The sequence below is a fragment of the Pectinophora gossypiella genome, chromosome 24 (genome assembly GCF_024362695.1).
Source record: "Pectinophora gossypiella chromosome 24, ilPecGoss1.1, whole genome shotgun sequence".
Lineage (NCBI taxonomy): Eukaryota > Metazoa > Arthropoda > Insecta > Lepidoptera > Gelechiidae > Pectinophora > Pectinophora gossypiella.
The window spans coordinates 10,982,301-11,001,589 of NC_065427.1; the positions used below are offsets into that span (position 1 = coordinate 10,982,301).

The window sequence follows — 19,289 nt, forward strand, 5'->3', positions numbered from 1 at the left end:
CAAATTGCCATCAATTGTCTCGCGAGCTGCGCGCACGCCTCTTTAATGGAAGTGCACTCTTTCTGTTGTCCTTTTTTTGCTAGCCCGTGCCGTTGGTACCTATACATATTTGTCTTTAATACTGGCATATTTTCTCTACACTCACATTTTATAGTCATTTTTTTTTGTGGTCCTGTGGTACACTGGCTTAATTCTCAATCAGGTCGTGCCGGTTCGAACCCCAGCATCGGACTTGCACCAATGAGCTATAATTTATCTTAAGTGCAGTTTTCACTAACACAGTTGGCTCGACCGTTATAGACGGCGATACGGCTCACCTATCACGTTGGTCTAACAGAAAGCTCGGTGAGGTGTAGGTACTTAGTTCATCTTGCGATGGACGTACCTCTGACTATTCCGTTTGAGATATAGTCGTAAGTTTATGTCATGTTTCCTCTACTTCTCTTAGTTTGATAGAAAGTATTTCATGGAATGTGTCCACCTATTTCTAGGTCCAGGCTTATCGTTAAACTCAACTAAGGGATTATTATCACCCTACCCATCCATAGGGAAGGCCCGTGCCCCAGCAGTGGGGACGTTAATGGGCTGGTGATGATGATGAAGGGATTATCATGTCGTCTCTATTCACGGAATAGATGAAAGAGGGAGATGCCCTAACGTGCATTTTGTATGAGAACCGCTGTCGCCGGTCCAACCCCACTCTCTTTTACTACTACTCCTGCAAACAGATTTACGATATTTTTGATAGATGATATTTTTGTGTGGTCTTGTTGGCCCCCCTGTACCTACCATTTTAAAGGGAATAAATAAATTATGAAGTAGTTTTTTAAGATCGTAATTCAAAAATATGACGTAAGAATATTGTAAGTTTGTTTTCTTAAATTTTTTTTTATTAGATTACGTTTAGGTTAGTTAAGTTAGTAAGTAGATTTAATTAGTCAATTAAGTACCCACCTACTTACCTCCTAAATTTTCGCATGCTTATATCTAGCGGATCATGTGATACCTACTTGGAACGTAAAACCCATCAACTGTTTTACAAAACCATGAATCCTATGCGAATAAATGATTTGATTTTGATTTGATTTGATTTACCGCTAACCGTTTCAACCGATACGTTTATCGGTTATTCAAGCTCTTGTTTAGACAGTCTCTACCTATCTGTGTGTTGTTTAATGTCAATGTATACCTGCATAGAAGTAATCACTTGCCCTCCACATGTGCCTGTGTTGTTAGTGCCACTCCCCCGCCGGTAAGCGTGGTAGACCAGCCGGCAGTGACTGCCAAGGTCGCGGGTTCAAGTTCGTCGCCCCACGTCACTACCCCAGCTAATTAGCTCTAGCAGTCGTATGTCATTAGTACCATCATCAGAATAAGTAATAGTGTTGTTTTAATGTGAGATGTATTCTAATTGAGTAAGATCAGTAGTTTTGAGCAGAGAAACCGATGTAACATCTTACCAAACAAAGGACAGTCTCACAAAGTGATTTCGACAATGTCCCCATCGGGAATCGAACCCGGACCTCCAGATCGTGAGCCTAACGCTTTAACCACTAACAGAGGTTGTTGTGTGTTTATTGTGTTGTTGTTTGTTCGGAGGTTAAGCCGTTGGTTCCGTAAAAACACCTCCACCGACCCGTAGTGGAGCAGCGTAGTGGAGTATGCTCCATACCCCCTCCGGTTGATTGAGGGGAGGCCTGTGCCCAGCAGTGGGACGTATATAGGCTGTTTATGTTATGTTTATGTAATACTCCACTCTTCTCATGATGGGTGATTGATGTACAATGTTTTCTGTCGATGTTAGATCAGAAACTATTTTCGACTCAAGGTCAATCGAAATAGACTTGGTTTGCCATTTAATCATAAATTGACTAGATGCATACCTTTTATAGGTTTCGGAAAATAGAAATATATATATAATTGGTGAGAGGAAGTGGAAGACCAAGAAGAGCTTGCATGGAACAGGTTAAAGAGAAGGCGAAGGTCGTGTCTTATAAGGGAGTGAAGGAATTTGTCTTTGATAGACAAGAATGGAGAATACTACACCGACAAGAGCGTGGCTTTTAAATTTATTTATTTATTCTATTCTATACCAAATTCATTAAAATGTATTTTTTATATTATTTTCAGTCCCATATTGTGCTTTAAGCTGCGTGGAACGTCAATGTAAACGTAGTCTAACGACTGTCCGCGTTGTTCACTTTACATTGCGGCGCAGCGAAAACTTAAAATCTCAATTAAACATTTCCTACAACAAAACTACTTACTTACCATCGTTTTTAGTACAATCAAGTGTCACTAACACCCTGTAGTTTTCGTTCGTTCCTAGAATGTGATAATAAAAAAAAAAGTTCATTTAGGTAAAACCTACGAGACACATATACATTTACAACATTAAAATATACACATATTAATATTTAGTTGGAAAACATAAAGGTATATGGGTGCCGCAGCTCACCAAAAAAGGCCAGGGTTCAGTGAAAATTTACCCACAGGGCAACACTGATTTTCAACCCACGCCGATCGGTGAAACGCGGTTACCCGCACAATAAATTAAAATAAATAAATAAAGAGTACAAAAAAACACTAAATGTAAGAAATATAACACTAAAAGAAGGAACTATAAGTGAGTAGTGAAAGCAGTGTGTAGCAGTGATATATGCCAGTCGTTTTAGCAGTTTAGGCGTGGAAACAGATTGAATAAGTTTCTATCCCAAATAGATACATTCCGACACTGAATCTAGATCTAAATTTGAATATTTGATAAAGTAACGCAGATTGCCAAGATCTGTTCCCTTGTATAACTCTATCGTCACAATCCGTCGCTGTTTAGTAGTGATTTTAGTGTTTGTTCATTTTGCCGAGGTTTGCTGTTCCGGCCTTGCCTCGTGTGCGTCAAGCTAGCGGCCTCAAAAAAAAAAAAAATAGCCACGAAAAAATAATTTTACCATACCAAAAATTAGTACTCTTATTGAAAAAATTAGTACCTGTTGTAAAAAAAATAGTACCATCACAGTTCTGGATTTATAGCCATGTTTTATTGCACTTACTAGCTTGACGGTGAGCGAAATTTGGCGAGAGTTAACGACAAGGTCTTTCGCTTTGATTTAAACGCCAAAAATTAGTACTGAAGCACGATGCGCGGGGTGGGGAAGACGGCACAGAAGGAAACCGCGTTTCTAGGGCGTGAAGGCTCTTTATTGAAAACCAAGCCAGACAGGTTACAGTTACAACCGTAGTGACCGCACTAGTCTCGACGGTGATGAGGACCGGGGGCCGTTCGCTCACACTCGTAGGGGCCTAATGCTAGGATACGCTTTAAGCAGGTAATCTAAGAGAGCCGGGGACCGTCTGCTCCTATATTACCTTAAGCGAAGGATTCTATTTGGAATTAATTTACAAAATGTATGTCCGTTCCTATTAGAATTACTTGAACACATCGATACCGCGTTCTAATTTGGTACAGCGCCATCTAGTGGTGCTACCGGGGAACTAACTTTTATTGATTACAATGCCAATTGTGGCGTTGTTACAGTACCGAAATAGTACTCACCCCCTGCAAAATACCGAAATTAGTACTTCAACGGTTCCAAAGTTATAAAGGCAGTTCTTTGATCCCGCTGGCTTGACGTTTTGAAAATACCTATTATCTGGGTAACGCATGCATACTTCAGTTTGTAACTAATGTCAATAAACTCGTATAAAATAGTACTTCCTACCATCATAATTTCGACCTGATTCTCTTTGTAGAAATATGTCAAAAAGTCATTATAACCTATGTCATACATTTATCAAGACAAGTACAGTCGCGAACAAAATTATTACACATGCTCAAGAATGTTGTCAGATTTTAGTATTTTTCCCCATTTTTGGGTAAAAATTGGTGAAGTGCCAAGGTTGTCAGATGCAAGTAATATCATTGTTGAAACTCTTTGAGTTATTCTACAAATACTGCAAATTGTTTATTAACAAACACTTCGATCCGTAACAAATTCAACATGAAGTTATAAATTATAAAATAAAACTATTATGATGTATTAAAATCACAGATTGTTTTCAATAGGAACAAGACCCATGCAGCCATTTTCTATTAAAATTAGTGCATATGGGTGCATGCAATAACAATTTTTCAAAACGTCAAGCCAGCGGGATCAAAGAACTGTCTTTATAACTTTGGAACCGTTGAAGTACTAATTTCGGTATTTTGCAGGGGCGAGTACTATTTCGGTACTAATTTTTGGCGTTTAAATCAAAGCGAAAGAACTTGTCGTTAACTCTCGCCAAATTTCGCTCACCGTCAAGCTAGCAAGTGCAATAAAACATGGCTATAAATCGAGAACCGTGATGGTACTAATATTGTACAACAGGTAAGTACTATTTTTTTCAATAAGAGTACTAATTTTTGGTACGGTCAAGTTATTTTTTCGTGCCCATTGTTTTTTTGAGGCCGCTAGCTTGACGCACACCTTGCCTCGGGTTTACTATCGTTTATCAAAAAACGTATGACAAAAAATCATTTTACAGCGTTTGGTAAATTAATCATTTGACAAACTTTTATTTTGCAAATATACATATTACTTTAAAAACAATAATTTGACAAAATACAGGTTTCGCAAATGTTTTATTTAGGAAATAATTTAACTGTTGAAATATTATTTAAAAAATAATCGACTAAATAATTCGTTTGCCAAATTGGTGATTGTACAAAAAGTTAGAAAATAAATTATTAGTTTTTAAAAATAACTATTTAAACTCTTGAACATATTGTTTATAGGCAAGTAATAATTTTGTATTAAAACTAATTCCATAGAAACTAAAATCTTTTAAAAAAAATACCCTCTGCCTGAATTAAGTGAAATAAATAGAATTCGGTTCGTGCACTCGCCGGCCGCTGCCACGGCACACTCGCTTCGCTCGTTCGGCTCATGCGATGTGGTCGCAGTTCTAACCTAACCTAATCAAACTTTTTGGTTTTTAGTACATTTATCTTAAACATTGAAATGAATGTTTAACATAAAACCGTTTAACTTAAAAAAATTTTTTACCTATTTTTATTGTTGATTAACATAGATTTTGGTTAATAAAATATTTACCAAGCAATGCATTTTGGTCAAATGTTATTTTTGCTTTACACTGTTTTGCCAACTAACATGTTTAAAAAATAATCAATTTGTAAAATTAATTATCAAATATAATTTTGACAAATGTTGTTTTTCAAATGAAAATTTATTATTTGTTTTTTGTCAAATGATCGGATACCCTTGCTCGCGCTTTACCTAGTCAAATGTCGTGGTAGTCGTCGAGCTTTTTTAAAAAACTAAACTTAACCTATACGTCTGATCGACGGAGCTCTACAATAGAATCTGAACTTATTACTAACTTAATTAAAAAGGTAGCCTCGTATTGCGTAGGCGGTTCGTTCCCAGAACATCAACCGTTACTGAGTTGCACATCCTGTTTTTGTTATTGTTACAAATTCTTTAGGTATGACAAAGTGCTGACAACAGTCTACGCATTAAGAGGAGACAACAATGTTAGGTCCTCTACCTTGTATGGGGCACATAACTCCTCCCCCGTTAAGATCGAAGCCATCGGAGGGTTGATTACCCGACTGAGGGCTGCGATACCGTAAGTATATAATTTTATAGAGTATATAAATGAAAAGGATTATAACTATGGTTATATAAATGATTACAGTTCCTACACTTATACTATGTGTGTTTATACCACTTTCACTAATGTTCCCAGTTTCATCATATTTACTGGCAAAATGTTCCAACTTTGATAACTCTGTTTCGTCCAAGTTATAAGTTTTTCTTTCAGGTAAAGGGGCAGGAACTGGTATCTCTGGAAATTCGACGATTGGCAGCTTGCTGAAATGCACTGGATCGCCTAAGGTTTCAAATGGCTGCAGGACTATGTTGTTAATTTTAGCTCTGCATTCATCATCCAGGATAAGTATATATGTACCACATAATCTTTCTATTGTTTCTTCTGAATTACACATTTTTGTTAACAAGATTGTAGTTTTACTGTAGAGAATCCATTGATTATCCTCAATTGGTTCTATTTTTGGTTTTCCCGTTTTTGCTACAACAGGAATACAGGAGCTGATGTTGGTGGAGAGCTTCATCAAGGCGTCGATACAAGAGTCCTTGATTGTGGACTGCAGTACATCCTTGTTGCACAGGAACATTTCTTTGTCGATCTCCTTGCAGGGTGTAGAGAGCGACACAGTTTTCAACCCTTTCGCTAATAGGTAGGGATTTTTAGGAATTATAAAAACAGTTTGATTAAAGGAATTGGTAACAGGTAAGGGAATTACTTTGTAGTACGTATACATATCTCGGTCGACAAGTGGCACTTCCAATACGAATGTTATCTGATTTTGCTTTGAATAAGCCTTAATTTCTATACACCGTTCTAATTTAGATAAATTTTCTAAGTTAACTTCATACATTAATTTATTTGATTTCGAAACTTTAATTAGTATTTCCAACAATTCCTCAGTCTCTATCAATGATTGATGTAGAGTTCTTAATTTACTGAATGCAATAGCATTTTCAACCTCATCTATTGTGATATAGAGCATCTGAAAATTGTGTAGAAACAAGTTATAAGCATTAATTAATTTCGTATCGGTGAAAGCCTTTTTTGTGTCATTAAATTGTTTACGGATTTCCCAGAGGATCTTATCTATTTGAATTACAGCATTATTTGCAGAAATTGAAACGTTTACAAGTGATTTTACTGTTTCGGCAATTAGGGTGACTCTTTTGTTTAACACACCCTGGTTATTTTGAATATCACTAATCCATTTATCATATTTTACGGCGTCATCATTATCCAGATTACCTGTTAGCATTTTAACTAATGATCCTAGAGGGTTTATGATTCCTCGTTTAATACGTTTAATTGGGACGATTTGTTTAAATTTTTCAATGGTGCAATTCATTATGTGATCGGTTTGAGTTTTTATATTAGATACTTCATGACTTAAGTTTTGATTAGAGAAGTGTAGAGCAACATGTCGATTCAAATTGGCATAACGATTTATATTAAATTCCAAATCTTGATGTATTAAATTTAGATTTAAAACCTTTAAGATGGTCCATTTGTTGTGGCTGATGGCCGCTTGTCCTTGCTTGATAGGGAGTATACCAGGATTCTTTTTAATCTTCTGGAGTTGCAGGCCCTGGATCACGATGGCTTGGGCCAGCAGTAGGGCTACGAACCTGTGGAGGACGTCTAATATCTTTAACTGGAACTGTAGTATCACGACCTTGGGTACTAATGGGTTCTACATTTCTACTAATTTCACCTGTAATTTTTGCTTTTTGGTATCTATTTTTATCTTTACTTCTTCTGGTATTGGTTCCTTTTATGAAGATTTCATCTCCTTCTTCTAAGGGGAACTCTTTTTCGCCTCCATGTTTAGTTTGAATTTTCTTTTTGCCATGAATAATTTTATCGGTTAAGAATTTATAAAGGTATTTAGTTCTTTTGACATGATCTCTAACTAATTTTTGTGTGTATTCTTTACAGAAATCTACATTGAATGTACTGGATGCGGAAGTATGTCCGAATACTACCTCAAATGGTGTTAGACCAGTAGTTGAATGTATACTTTGATTATATGACATCACGGCGTATGTCATAACAGATGCGGCGTCCGTTATCTTATGTTCATACTTAGCGATTCGATATATCTCTAAGATTGTAGAGTGGAATCGCTCTATAAGACCCATAGAGTTAGGATTGTGTGGGGTTCCTATATGAAGTTCAATTTTGTAAAACTGTAACGTTTCCTTGAGAAGGATATTATTAAATTCTGTACCTGGATCTGAACTGATTTTATTTGGAACACCATAAACGGAGAAATATTTAATTAGGGCTCGTGCTACTTCTGGAGTGGATTTACTTGAGATTTCAAGAGCTTGTCCTAATTTACTAAATGCATCGATAATTGTTAAAAAGGTTTTTCCTTCAATTGTGAAAATGTCAATGAACAATTCCTCGAAAGGTTTGTTTTGGGTCTGCGTTAATTGGAGTTCAGGTTTAAAAGGTTTTCTATCATACTTTGTTTTTTTACAGATTTCGCAGGCGTTGATTATACTAGAGACAGTTACTTCCATGTTTGGCCAATAGTAATTACGTTTTAATTTCATTATGGTTTCTCTAATTCCTCTATGACAGGTTTTTCCATTATGATATCTTATTACAATTTCGCGTTGTTCATTTTCATTCTCTACGTAAACCACTCTTTTTGTACATTCATAGAATTTTACTGTTCCTTTCCGAAATAGTTGTATAACTGCTTTAATGAATTGTGCTCGAAGGGCGTTATTTTCAAAATAGATGTAGTATTTCTTTTTTGGGTTAATATATTCTAATAAGAATTTTTTAATTAAGCCAAAATTGTCCGTGGGCAAATGTACTTCCAACACGTTTTGTTTGTCACGGGAAAGATCTTTGACACAAGTTTGTTGTCTGTTCCAGATATATATTAATAATTGATTTGGTTTCGTATCTATAGCTTCTTGTAAAATGGGTATACCTTCAGTATCAATATCTCGGGCGGAATGAGCTGTTTCTAAGCTAGAGTTAGCTGTTGCAGTGCTTTCAGATGGAGATATTATTGGAAACTCCGATTCAAGCTCATATCTTCCGATTGAAGGAATACTTGCGGTTTCCTCTGAGTCAGATATCACTATAGGCGTGTCTTCATTATTTCGCTGTCTTTGTTCCCTTTTGTCCAGGTTCACTTTCATAGAGATATCATCATCTAGAGCATTTAATTTTATACGCGATAGAGCATCTGCGTTACTGTTTTGTTCTCCCTTTTTATATATTATGTCAAAATTATATGCCGCTAAACATAATTTCCAGCGTGTTAGTTTACTGTTAGGTTCCTTTATTGAGTTTAACCAGGCTAAAGGACGATGGTCGGTATAAATGGTAAACTTTTTACCATATAAGTATGGACGAAAGTGTTTAACTGCCCATACTATTCCCAAAAGTTCTTTTTCTATTGTACTGTAGCGTGTTTCGGCTGCGTTAAGTGTACGGCTGGCATACGCTACTGGCTTTTCGTTTCCAATTGGACCTTGTGATAGGACGGCTCCGAGTGCAACATTCGAGGCGTCCGTTGTTAATATAAACGGTTTTGAAAAGTCGGGAAATTGCAAAAGAGGTGCGTTAATTAGTAATTCTTTACATTTTTCGAAAGCGGTTATATATTCATTGTTTAAGACAATCTTTTTCCCTTTTTTTAAACATTTTGTCATTGGTTGAGTTATTTTTGAGAAGTCTTTAATAAATTTTCTGTAGTAACCTACAAGTCCAAGAAAGCTTTTGATTTCGGTTGTTGTTTTAGGGATGGGAAAATTCATTACGGCTTGAATTTTATCATCATTTGGTTTTAATCCGTTTTTCGTAATTTGATGTCCTAAATATAGTACTTCTTTTTTTAAAAATTCGCATTTGTCTAAGGTTGCTTTTAAATTTGTTTCTCTCAGTCTGTCGAAAACTTTTCGTAAACTATTGATATGTTCTTGCAAACTACTTGAGTATACTATGATGTCATCTAAATACACTAGACAATGGATTCCTTGAAGTCCTTGTAATACATTGTCCATGGTTCTTTGAAAGGTTGCAGGGGCTGTTTTCAGGCCAAAGGGCATTCGTTGAAATTCATAATGTCCAGACGATGTGGTAAAAGCTGTTTTTTGTTGATCCGATTTATCAACTTCGATCTGATGATAACCACTTGCTAAATCTATGGTGCTAAAATATGTGGCTCTTCCTAATTTGTCGAAAAGGTCGGTGATATTTGGTAATGGATACTTGTCATCGGTGGTAATCTCATTGAGTCTTCTATAATCGATTACCATGCGGAATTTTTGTTCTCCCGAAGCATCCATTTTTTTAGGTACCAGATGTACGGGCGCACTCCAAGGTGAGTGTGATTTTCGAATTATATCATCTTTTATCAATTTGGTTACTTGATTTTCTATTTCATTATTTTCAGTTTGTGAGTGACGATATGGTTTTATATAAATTGGGTTTTCATTTTGGGTTCTAATTTTATGTTTTACTTGATTTGTGAATGATAAAGGTAAGTGCTCCGAATAAAAGATGTCACGGTATTGGTAACATAGTTTAGAGATAGCGTCACGTTCCTCTTTATTTGTGTGATCTAATCGAAGTTTGTTAAGATTGTCAATTAACACTTGGTCAATTGTTTGGTGACTGATGTCCGACAATTTGTTGATGTTACATTCATTAATTGGAATTGATTCGGTTTGTAATGGTAATGTAAATGTTATCGCTACTTTGTCAGTAGAAGCGTTTTGGATTACTGTGTAGGCGAAGTGATTATTACACTTAACCATAGCGCTGGGCATTCTCACACCTGAGCCAAAGTCTATAAAGTTTACAATCGCTTCACCGTTTCTAGTATCGGTAGGTATCTTCACTCTTGTTTCCGATCTTGGTTCTAATATAATATCAAACGGTGGAATGTAGATTATAGGAATTTTAGTGGTATCTGTAATTAGGAATTGGTTTTCCATGTCAATTTTTGCATTTAATAGTTTTAATAAATCTACTCCGATAAGTCCGTCATATCGTTTGTCCACTTCATAAACATAAAATTTGTGATTATATTTATTTTTGAAAGTTTTTAAGGATGGGATGCAAATTACTGCATCGTGTTTGCTACGACCGTGTGTGCTGACTACTTCAAAAGGTTCGTAATACACATAATTTGAAAAATATTTATTTACTATTTTGGGGCTAATAAAAGATCTTGTACTTCCTGTATCTATTAGGAATCGCGAATTTATCTCCGGGACAGTTATATGAGGTAACTTATGAGCGTTATCACAGTTCAACTCTATTAACTCTTCGTTTTCTGGATCGAGGCAGGTTGACAAAAATTTTCTTCCGAATCAAAATTGTTGTCACATGATGTTCAAGCGCCTGATGCCTTCATAATGCAAAGCCGTCGCTTGTCGCCGATTTTTCTCATTATTACGAGGATTATCGTCCTCTTAGTCATTAAGCACTGTAACATGTACTTGATTACATAGTCTGCCGTACTTCTTGGTTTAATTCATATAAAACCCTTAGCAAGATTCCCAACATTTGGCCCAAGATCGAGCCGGATACGAAGATAATAAGGACCAGTTGTTATTTTGAAGAAGTATTAAGAATTAGTGAAATTAAAGTCAATAGAAGATTCACACGGGATTGGAGGTTATGATCTATAACGTGGAATGCGGTTCGAGTACATAAAATAAGCAGTGTTAAGTCTAGAATTCATTATAAAACTATAGCCCAGCACTCAAAACAGGTAGTATATAGTGTCTAAATAGGATTACTATCGATAAGGTTAGTAAATACTTTCTGTGTATTGAGTTAACTTAAGATACTTATTGCATTGTGAATAATTCTGCCAATTATTGTTTTGTTTTCAGTAAATAAGTTAAAATGTATCTATTTCGGTACAGTAAGCATTGAATGCTACATTATTTTAACTTAATTAAACGAATTATTCACGTTATTACGTCGTGTAATAGGTATCTAGTGCTATATTGTTCTAGACAAGATTTAACTTGTAAAACATAAGTTAATCGTAATTATTTACATATAAATTTGTTGTCAAGCATCTCCTTATTGTTATTAACTTGAAGTTAAAACGAAAATTGCAATCTATTGCGTAATTTTTGATTATATACTGTCCGTAATAGATATTAAGGACGTTGCGCGTAAACAACGTTTGTGAATCTGTTGTTTATTACTTACAATTGTTTCATGATCAACTTTCTTCCATTTTCACATAAGTATACAGTGTAATTAGTGTATTTACATGTTATAATTGTAAACATTTCAGGTCGAAGTCATCCGATCTCCCAAAATGACCGATGAGAAAGAACTAATTAAAAAAAGGGGCAGTTTTAAGGGTCGAATTACTGTCTTCAATAATTATTTGCAGTCATTATGTGAAAGGGGTCCATTGTCTGTTGCCGACGCACGAGAACTACAGTTACGCATTGGTAAGATCGAACAGTTATATGACCAATATGACACGGTGCAATTACAATTGGAATGTGTTGTTGAAAGCGCAGAAGCGCAGTTTGTTGAACGTGCAGAATTTGAGTCACAATATTACAAGGCTTTAGTACGTGCTCAGGACATATTGTGTCAGTATAACAAACCAATAGCCGAAAAGGACAGCTGTGCCAGTAATTCCGCTAATCAACATAATTTCGTTAAATTACCGACGATACAGTTGCTAAAGTTTAGCGGGTCATACGATAATTGGCTTGAGTTCCACGACACCTTCACTAGTCTCATCCACTGCAATGACACGATAAGTGACATAAATAAATTCCATTATTTAAGAACTTCCTTGGAGGGATCCGCTGCTGTAGTAATACAAGCGATTGAGTTCTCTGCTAAAAACTATACAGTAGCTTGGGATATTTTATGTGAACGATTTAACAACAAACGTTTGTTAATTCAGAATCATGTAGCCGCGTTATTTAATATGGATTATATTACAAGGGAGTCTTCCGTAGTATTAAAACGTATGATTGATCAAATAAATAAAAATCTGAGAGCGTTAGAATTGTTGGATCAGCCAGTTAAGCACTGGGATACACTCATTATATATATTTTTGCCCAAAAATTAGATCAGAAAACCTACCGTGAGTGGGAAGAGTTCAAAGGTCAATTAGACAAGGATATTTCACCTACATTTGATAGTTTCATGAAATTCTTGCGTTCTCACGCCGACCTACTTGAAACTTTAGAATCAACACGTACAAATCAATTAAACAGTAAATCTAATAATTCAAAGCTTAAAGCTATGGTTTCTGTTCCAAGCTCTGACAATTTTAAAACAAACTCATCTTCAAATATGTTATGTCCACAGTGCAAAGGTAATCATAATTTAAATCAATGTTCTCAATTTCTGGCAATGAGCAATGAAGCTCGGCTTAAGTTGATAGCTAATTACAAAGTGTGTCACAATTGCTTTCGAACGGGTCATTATGCTAACCAATGCAAAAAACCAGGGTGTAAGATATGTAAACGACGTCACAACACGCTTATTCACGTGACTGAATTTATTAGGAGTGCTACTAACTTATCTGAAAATAAACCGCATAATGTGGACAATAGTGTAGCTTCGACTTCTGCTTCTGTGTCCACGCCCGCTTCTAAAGACATCAGCGTAGCTTTGTCTGCTAATGTTAATTCAGCTAGCAATCACGGACAACAGGATGTGTTGTTGTCAACTGCTTTGGTTAAATTATATGATTGTGAAAATCACGAATATGTTGTTCGTGCCGTATTAGACAGCGGAAGCACTTCATGTCTTATTACGGAAAATGCTTGTCGCAAATTAAATTTACCGACTGCTGAGATTGCCAGATCGATTCTGGGCATTAATAACGTTATTTCACACGTAGGTAAAACATGTAGTGTAAGGATGAGCTCTCTTAATGGCAGCTTTTCATCCAATATTGCTTGTTATGTTTTGCCATCAATTGCTAATAATGTTCCAGGCTGCGAAATTGATATTACCGATCTGAAGATTCCATCTAACATTTGCTTAGCGGATTCTATGTTTTATAAACCCTCAGACGTCGATTTATTAATTGGAGCTGATCTCTTTTGGGATCTACTGGGATCGCAGCGAATAAAATTAGGTACTGCAAAGCCTATACTTTATGAAACCCAATTAGGCTGGATTATTTCAGGTCCTGTACCCAGTCGTCATACAAATTTGCTGGTTAATGATTTACGGTGTCATTTAGTAAACACTAATTTGAATTCAAATAGTGAAATTCACGACATTCAAAATAATTTAACTCGTTTTTGGCAGTTAGAGGAGATAAGTTCTAAATCTTCTCATTATTCACCAGATGAAATGTTCTGTGAAAATCACTTTTCTCAAAATACGACCCGTCTCGATGATGGTCGCTTCTGCGTTCAAATTCCACTAAAGCAAAATCCAGACGTGCTGGGAGATTCTTTCGCAAGAGCAAAACAATGTTTATTCTCTGTGGAGCGCAGGTTGAGTAAGAATCCGGAGCTTGGTCGTTTGTATCAAGATTTTATGGCTGAATATCAATCACTAGGTCATATGACCGAATGTCAGAGTGTAGAATCGGATCGTCCTGTGTATTTTATGCCTCATCATGGAGTTTTGCGAGAGGCTAGTAGCACAACAAAGCTACGGGTAGTTTACAATGCTAGCAGTCCTTCATCATCAGGAATTTCCTTCAATGATATCCAGATGGTTGGACCGACAGTTCAAGATGATCTTCTGTCGATACTTCTCAGATTTCGGCAACACAAGTTTGTTTTATCAGCCGATGTCGAGAAAATGTATCGGCAGATTGTTGTTCACCCATTTGACAGATATCTGCAGCAGATACTCTGGCGTGATAGTATTTGTGAACCTGTTAAAGTATATCAATTAAACACCGTCACTTACGGAACGGCTAGTGCACCCTTTCTCGCGACACGTTGTATCAAGCAAGTGGGCCTCGAATGTGAGAATGAAAAAATTGCGAAAATTATTAAACACGACTTTTATGTCGACGATTTACTCACAGGAGGAGATACCATAGATGAGATCAAATTTATTCACAGGGAGGTCACTGAGGCACTTGCAGCCGCTTGCATGCCGTTGCGAAAGTGGGTATCGAATATACCTAACTTAGTATCAGACACGTCTGACACATCCTTCAATTTAGACATGGGATCTGATACGCCTAATAAGTTACTAGGTTTAGGTTGGCTTCCAACTTCCGATGAACTCTGTTTCCCGATTGATTCACTTGCTTCTGCCGGAAATACCAAGCGGGATTTACTTTCAGTCATTTCAAGGATTTTTGATCCTCTTGGTCTTTTGGCACCATGTATTATTCGCATGAAGGTGCTACTTCAAAAATTGTGGTTAGCAAAGCTTTCATGGGATGAACCTCTAACTCCCGACATATATAAACGTTGGAATGATCTCATCAAATCATTACCACTTTTAAATAACATACGCGTTCCAAGACATGTACTTTGTGATCATTTTCAGACTTTGGAATTACATCTGTTTATGGACGCGTCTGAACGCGCGTATGGCGCCTGCGTTTATATCCGGAGTGTCAATGACAATGGAGAAGTCACCGTACGTCTGTTGATGGCTAAGAGTCGGGTAGCGCCACTCAAGCCTACCACAATTCCAAGGCTGGAATTGTGCGGCGCTGTGGCTGCAGCTCGTCTCTATGAGAGGGTCATTGACTCACTAAGACTAAAATTCAAACAGGTCTACTTTTGGACCGATTCCACCATAGTGTTGGGATGGTTGCAGATGGTGCCTTCTAGACTTCAGCCATTTGTTCGCAACAGAGTAGCTGAAATTCTAGAAAAGGCGGGCAACTGTACGTGGAGACACGTCCCAACCGAAAGAAATTCAGCAGACCTATTATCTCGTGGTGTGGATATTAGTGCTCTGCCTTCATCTAGCCTCTGGTGGAGCGGCCCTAATTATTTACATAAACATCCAATTGAATGTCCCCCTCAGCCTCAATTAAATGGACCATTACCCGAAACTCGTTCAGAGGTTTCTCTGAATATTACGGATCAAGTTAAAAATAAAAATGGTTTAATTGAATTTAACCGCTTTTCAAATTATTTGCGTCTTATTCGTTCAGTGGCTTATGCTCTTCGATTTATTAAATGTTGTCGAAATAATCCAGTTCAAGCAAATCACCTAGAGGAATACGAGTTACGAAATTCATTGAATACAATCATAAAAAAAATTCAAGACGAATCATTTCCCGAATATCGATCACTTTTAAATAAGAAGGAAATCTCTAAGAAAAGTTCTCTTCATAAATTCAATGTCTATTTAGACGACGACAATATAATGCGCGTTGGGGGTCGCCTGGATAATTCCAATTTTCCATATAACAAAAGGCACCCAATTCTTATACAGTCCACACACATATTTTCTAAATTATTATTTGACCATGAGCATAAAAAATTGATGCATGCCGGTCCACAGTTATTGCTGGCCTCTATTAGGGAGAAATACTGGCCTATAGGTGGTAGAAATTTGGCGAAGGCGTGCTACCATAAGTGCGTACGTTGTACGCGCATGAAGGGCAAAATAGTAACACCCTTAATGGGTAACTTACCTCAGCAGCGTCTCCTTCCAGGTGGGAGTCCTTTTGAACACGTAGGTGTCGACTATGCTGGCCCTATCATGTGTGCTTCTCGTCAAGGTCGTGGATGTAAATTAGTCAAAACATACATCGCGGTCTTTATATGCCTTACCACAAAGGCAATACACTTAGAACTCGTCGGAGATTTAACAAGTAATTGTTATTTACTGGCACTGCGTCGGTTTATATCGCGAAGGGGTAAACCTATAGATATTTTTTCCGATAATGGCACTTCATTTGTTGGAGCTCATAATGACATTTCTAAATTTCTTAAAAGTAACTGCAGTTCTCTGAGCGAAGGTATGGCAAATGACAGTATTAACTTCCACTTTATTCCCGCGTACACGCCGCATTTTGGTGGTATTTGGGAGGCGGGTGTCAAATCGACAAAATATCATTTACAAAGAGTGCTGGGGAATTGTAACCTAACATTTGAAGAACTTAGCACTACGCTTACGCAAATTGAAGCGATATTAAATTCCCGGCCATTAACACCGCTTTCGTCCGACCCAGCAGACTGCACGCCGCTAACCCCTGGTCACTTCATTATTGGACGACCGCTTACAGCTATACCAGAGCGAGATTTTCAGCATCAATCCATTCGTCAGTTAACGCGTTTTCAACGAATCGAACAACTTCGCCAGCACTTTTGGACTCGTTGGAGTAAGGAGTTTGTTGCAGAATTGCAACAGCGAATCAAGTGGCGTTCTTGCAAGGATTCTCTGAAGCTGGGCACTTTGGTTGTGGTGAAAGAGGAAAACCTCCCACCGTTAAAGTGGAGGCTGGGCAGAGTCATTGACGTGCATCCTGGCCCTGACGGAATTGTTCGTGTTGCCGATCTCAAGACATCTGCAGGAGTTATAAGAAGATCTTTCAGCAAGATTTGCCCTCTGCCTGTGAATTGTGGTTCTGGTTGAAAGCCATCGTCTTTCAACGCCCGGGGGCATGTTCAAGCGCCTGATGCCTTCATAATGCAAAGCCGTCGCTTGTCGCCGATTTTTCTCATTATTACGAGGATTATCGTCCTCTTAGTCATTAAGCACTGTAACATGTACTTGATTACATAGTCTGCCGTACTTCTTGGTTTAATTCATATAAAACCCTTAGCAAGATTCCCAACACATGAAAATTCTTCATTATATTCGTAGTCCAAAGGGATGGTTTCATCTACGTAATTTGTGTAGTTTTCTTGCTCTTCATTTTCACAGTAGAGCTCTTCGCTATCTTGCGGGACGTTAAGCATGTTTTGCCTAAGAGGTGGCGCTGTGCGCATTGATACATCAGTGGATTGATTTGCGATTGGTTTCATTTGTTGGTTTGGTACGCCAAATCGAAACTGGTTTTGGTTGGGCATCATTGGTTGATGACGGTATCCTTGTGGGATTCCGAATTTAAAATTTTGCTGATTTGGTGTGCCATATCTAAACCCTTGTTGGTTGGGTATACCAAATCTAAAACCTTGTTGATGATTTTGTTTAGGAATTTTAAATCCTGTACTTTGTGCAATTGGGGCATTGAATTTTCGTTTCATTTGGTTATTTTGGGGTATTCCAAATTTAAAGTTTTGCGTGGGAATATTTTGAACATTTTGAATTGGGCGGAAGTTTTGATTATTTTGGTTATTAAGTGATGGTTTACTTTTATTATTTTTTGCGTTGTATTGTCTCATGAAATTTTCTTCTTCCATGACAATACTCAAGGCGTTTTCCAAAATTGTGCAATTTTTAAGCCTAACGATACGTATAAGTTCTTCGGGCAAATTATATAAAAATACATTTAATGACAAGTTATTATATATGATGTATTTGGCTGCTTTAATGCCTTCGTCGGTTAATAAATTTACTTTGGCAATAAGTGCACTACGCACGGATTGTATTCTATTGCAAAATTCTGAAAAAGATTCTCCATTTTTAATTTTTAGTTGCTCCAGTTCGATTGCTATGCATTCTTCTGAACGCGGGTCTCCGAAATGTTGGATAAGTAATTCTTTTAATTCTGTCCATGTATTAATATCGTCGCGTTCGCTTAGAAGTGACGCGGCTTTTCCAGACAGCTTGCTAGATATTGAATGAAAATTGTATAGATCCTGAGGCAAATTGTTAGGCCTATTGAAACTTCTTAATACATATTCGCATTTTTTTATAAAAATGTTTAATAAACTTCCCTCTCCTTCAAATCGTGGGATGAGGCAAAGCATTTCCTTGGGTATCAATTGGATTTGTTCCATTTTTAAAATTTTTACACAAAACACACAATATAAAAATAATACACAATAAAACACAATGTAAAATACACAGGATAATATAAAAATGATTTTCAATAATTATAAAATGTTGATTTCAATAATCAGGCAATATTGATTGCGATAATCAGGTAAGATTCGGCGATTTTGACCGAAAATAATTGATTGCGATAATCAGAACTTAAAATTAAATGATTGCAATAATCAGATAAGATTCGGCGATTTTGACCGAAAATAATTGATTGCGATAATCAGAACTTAAAATTAAATGATTGCAATAATCAGATAAGATTCGGCGATTTTGACCGAAAATATGTTGATTGCGATAATCAGAACTTAAAATTAATTGATTGCAATAATCAGATAAGATTCGGCGATTTTGACCGAAAATATGTTACAGCCACAAGGAAAAGAAGGGACAACACAGGAAAGCGAAAAGGTTTACTCACCGTCCGGCTGCACCCATTCCTCCTCTTTAAAGCTGCGGCGGCGCTGCGACGACTAACATGCGAGCGTTGACAAATTTATAGGTTCGCTGGATCCCGTCGGCCTGTACACGTTGAACTGAGTTTGGAATTCTTTGTGTCAAGCCTATTGACAGAATCCAACCCGACTGCGCCAGTCAAATGTCGTGGTAGTCGTCGAGCTTTTTTAAAAAACTAAACTTAACCTATACGTCTGATCGACGGAGCTCTACAATAGAATCTGAACTTATTACTAACTTAATTAAAAAGGTAGCCTCGTATTGCGTAGGCGGTTCGTTCCCAGAACATCAACCGTTACTGAGTTGCACATCCTGTTTTTGTTATTGT

At 37.0% G+C, this 19,289-nt stretch overlaps 3 protein-coding genes across 3 annotated transcripts in view; all 3 read left to right on the forward strand.

Moving 5' to 3' along the window:
* Positions 1–19,289, forward strand: part of LOC126377733 (zinc finger protein 570-like) — an 82,654-nt gene that overhangs the window by 25,143 nt on the left and 38,222 nt on the right. The window lies entirely within an intron of this gene.
* The window catches only part of LOC126377740 (hexokinase HKDC1-like), a 72,053-nt gene that overhangs the window by 4,212 nt on the left and 48,552 nt on the right, over positions 1–19,289 (forward strand). The gene's annotated exons all lie outside the window — the stretch shown is intronic.
* On the forward strand, positions 14,774–17,169 carry LOC126377964 (uncharacterized). Its single transcript, XM_050025997.1, has 2 exons — positions 14,774–15,300; positions 16,750–17,169. Exons 1-2 carry the CDS (start codon positions 14,774–14,776, stop codon positions 17,150–17,152), a joined length of 930 nt encoding a protein of 309 aa, XP_049881954.1. The 3' UTR covers positions 17,153–17,169.

Bases quoted from the DNA above. Each gene is read 5' to 3' on its own strand.
- LOC126377964 (XM_050025997.1), top strand. From the start codon at position 14,774: ATGGGATCTGATACGCCTAATAAGTTACTAGGTTTAGGTTGGCTTCCA. The intron at 15,301-16,749 runs GGTCATTGACTC...GTCCGACCCAGC, and splicing joins GCAGCTCGTCTCTATGAGAG to AGACTGCACGCCGCTAACCC.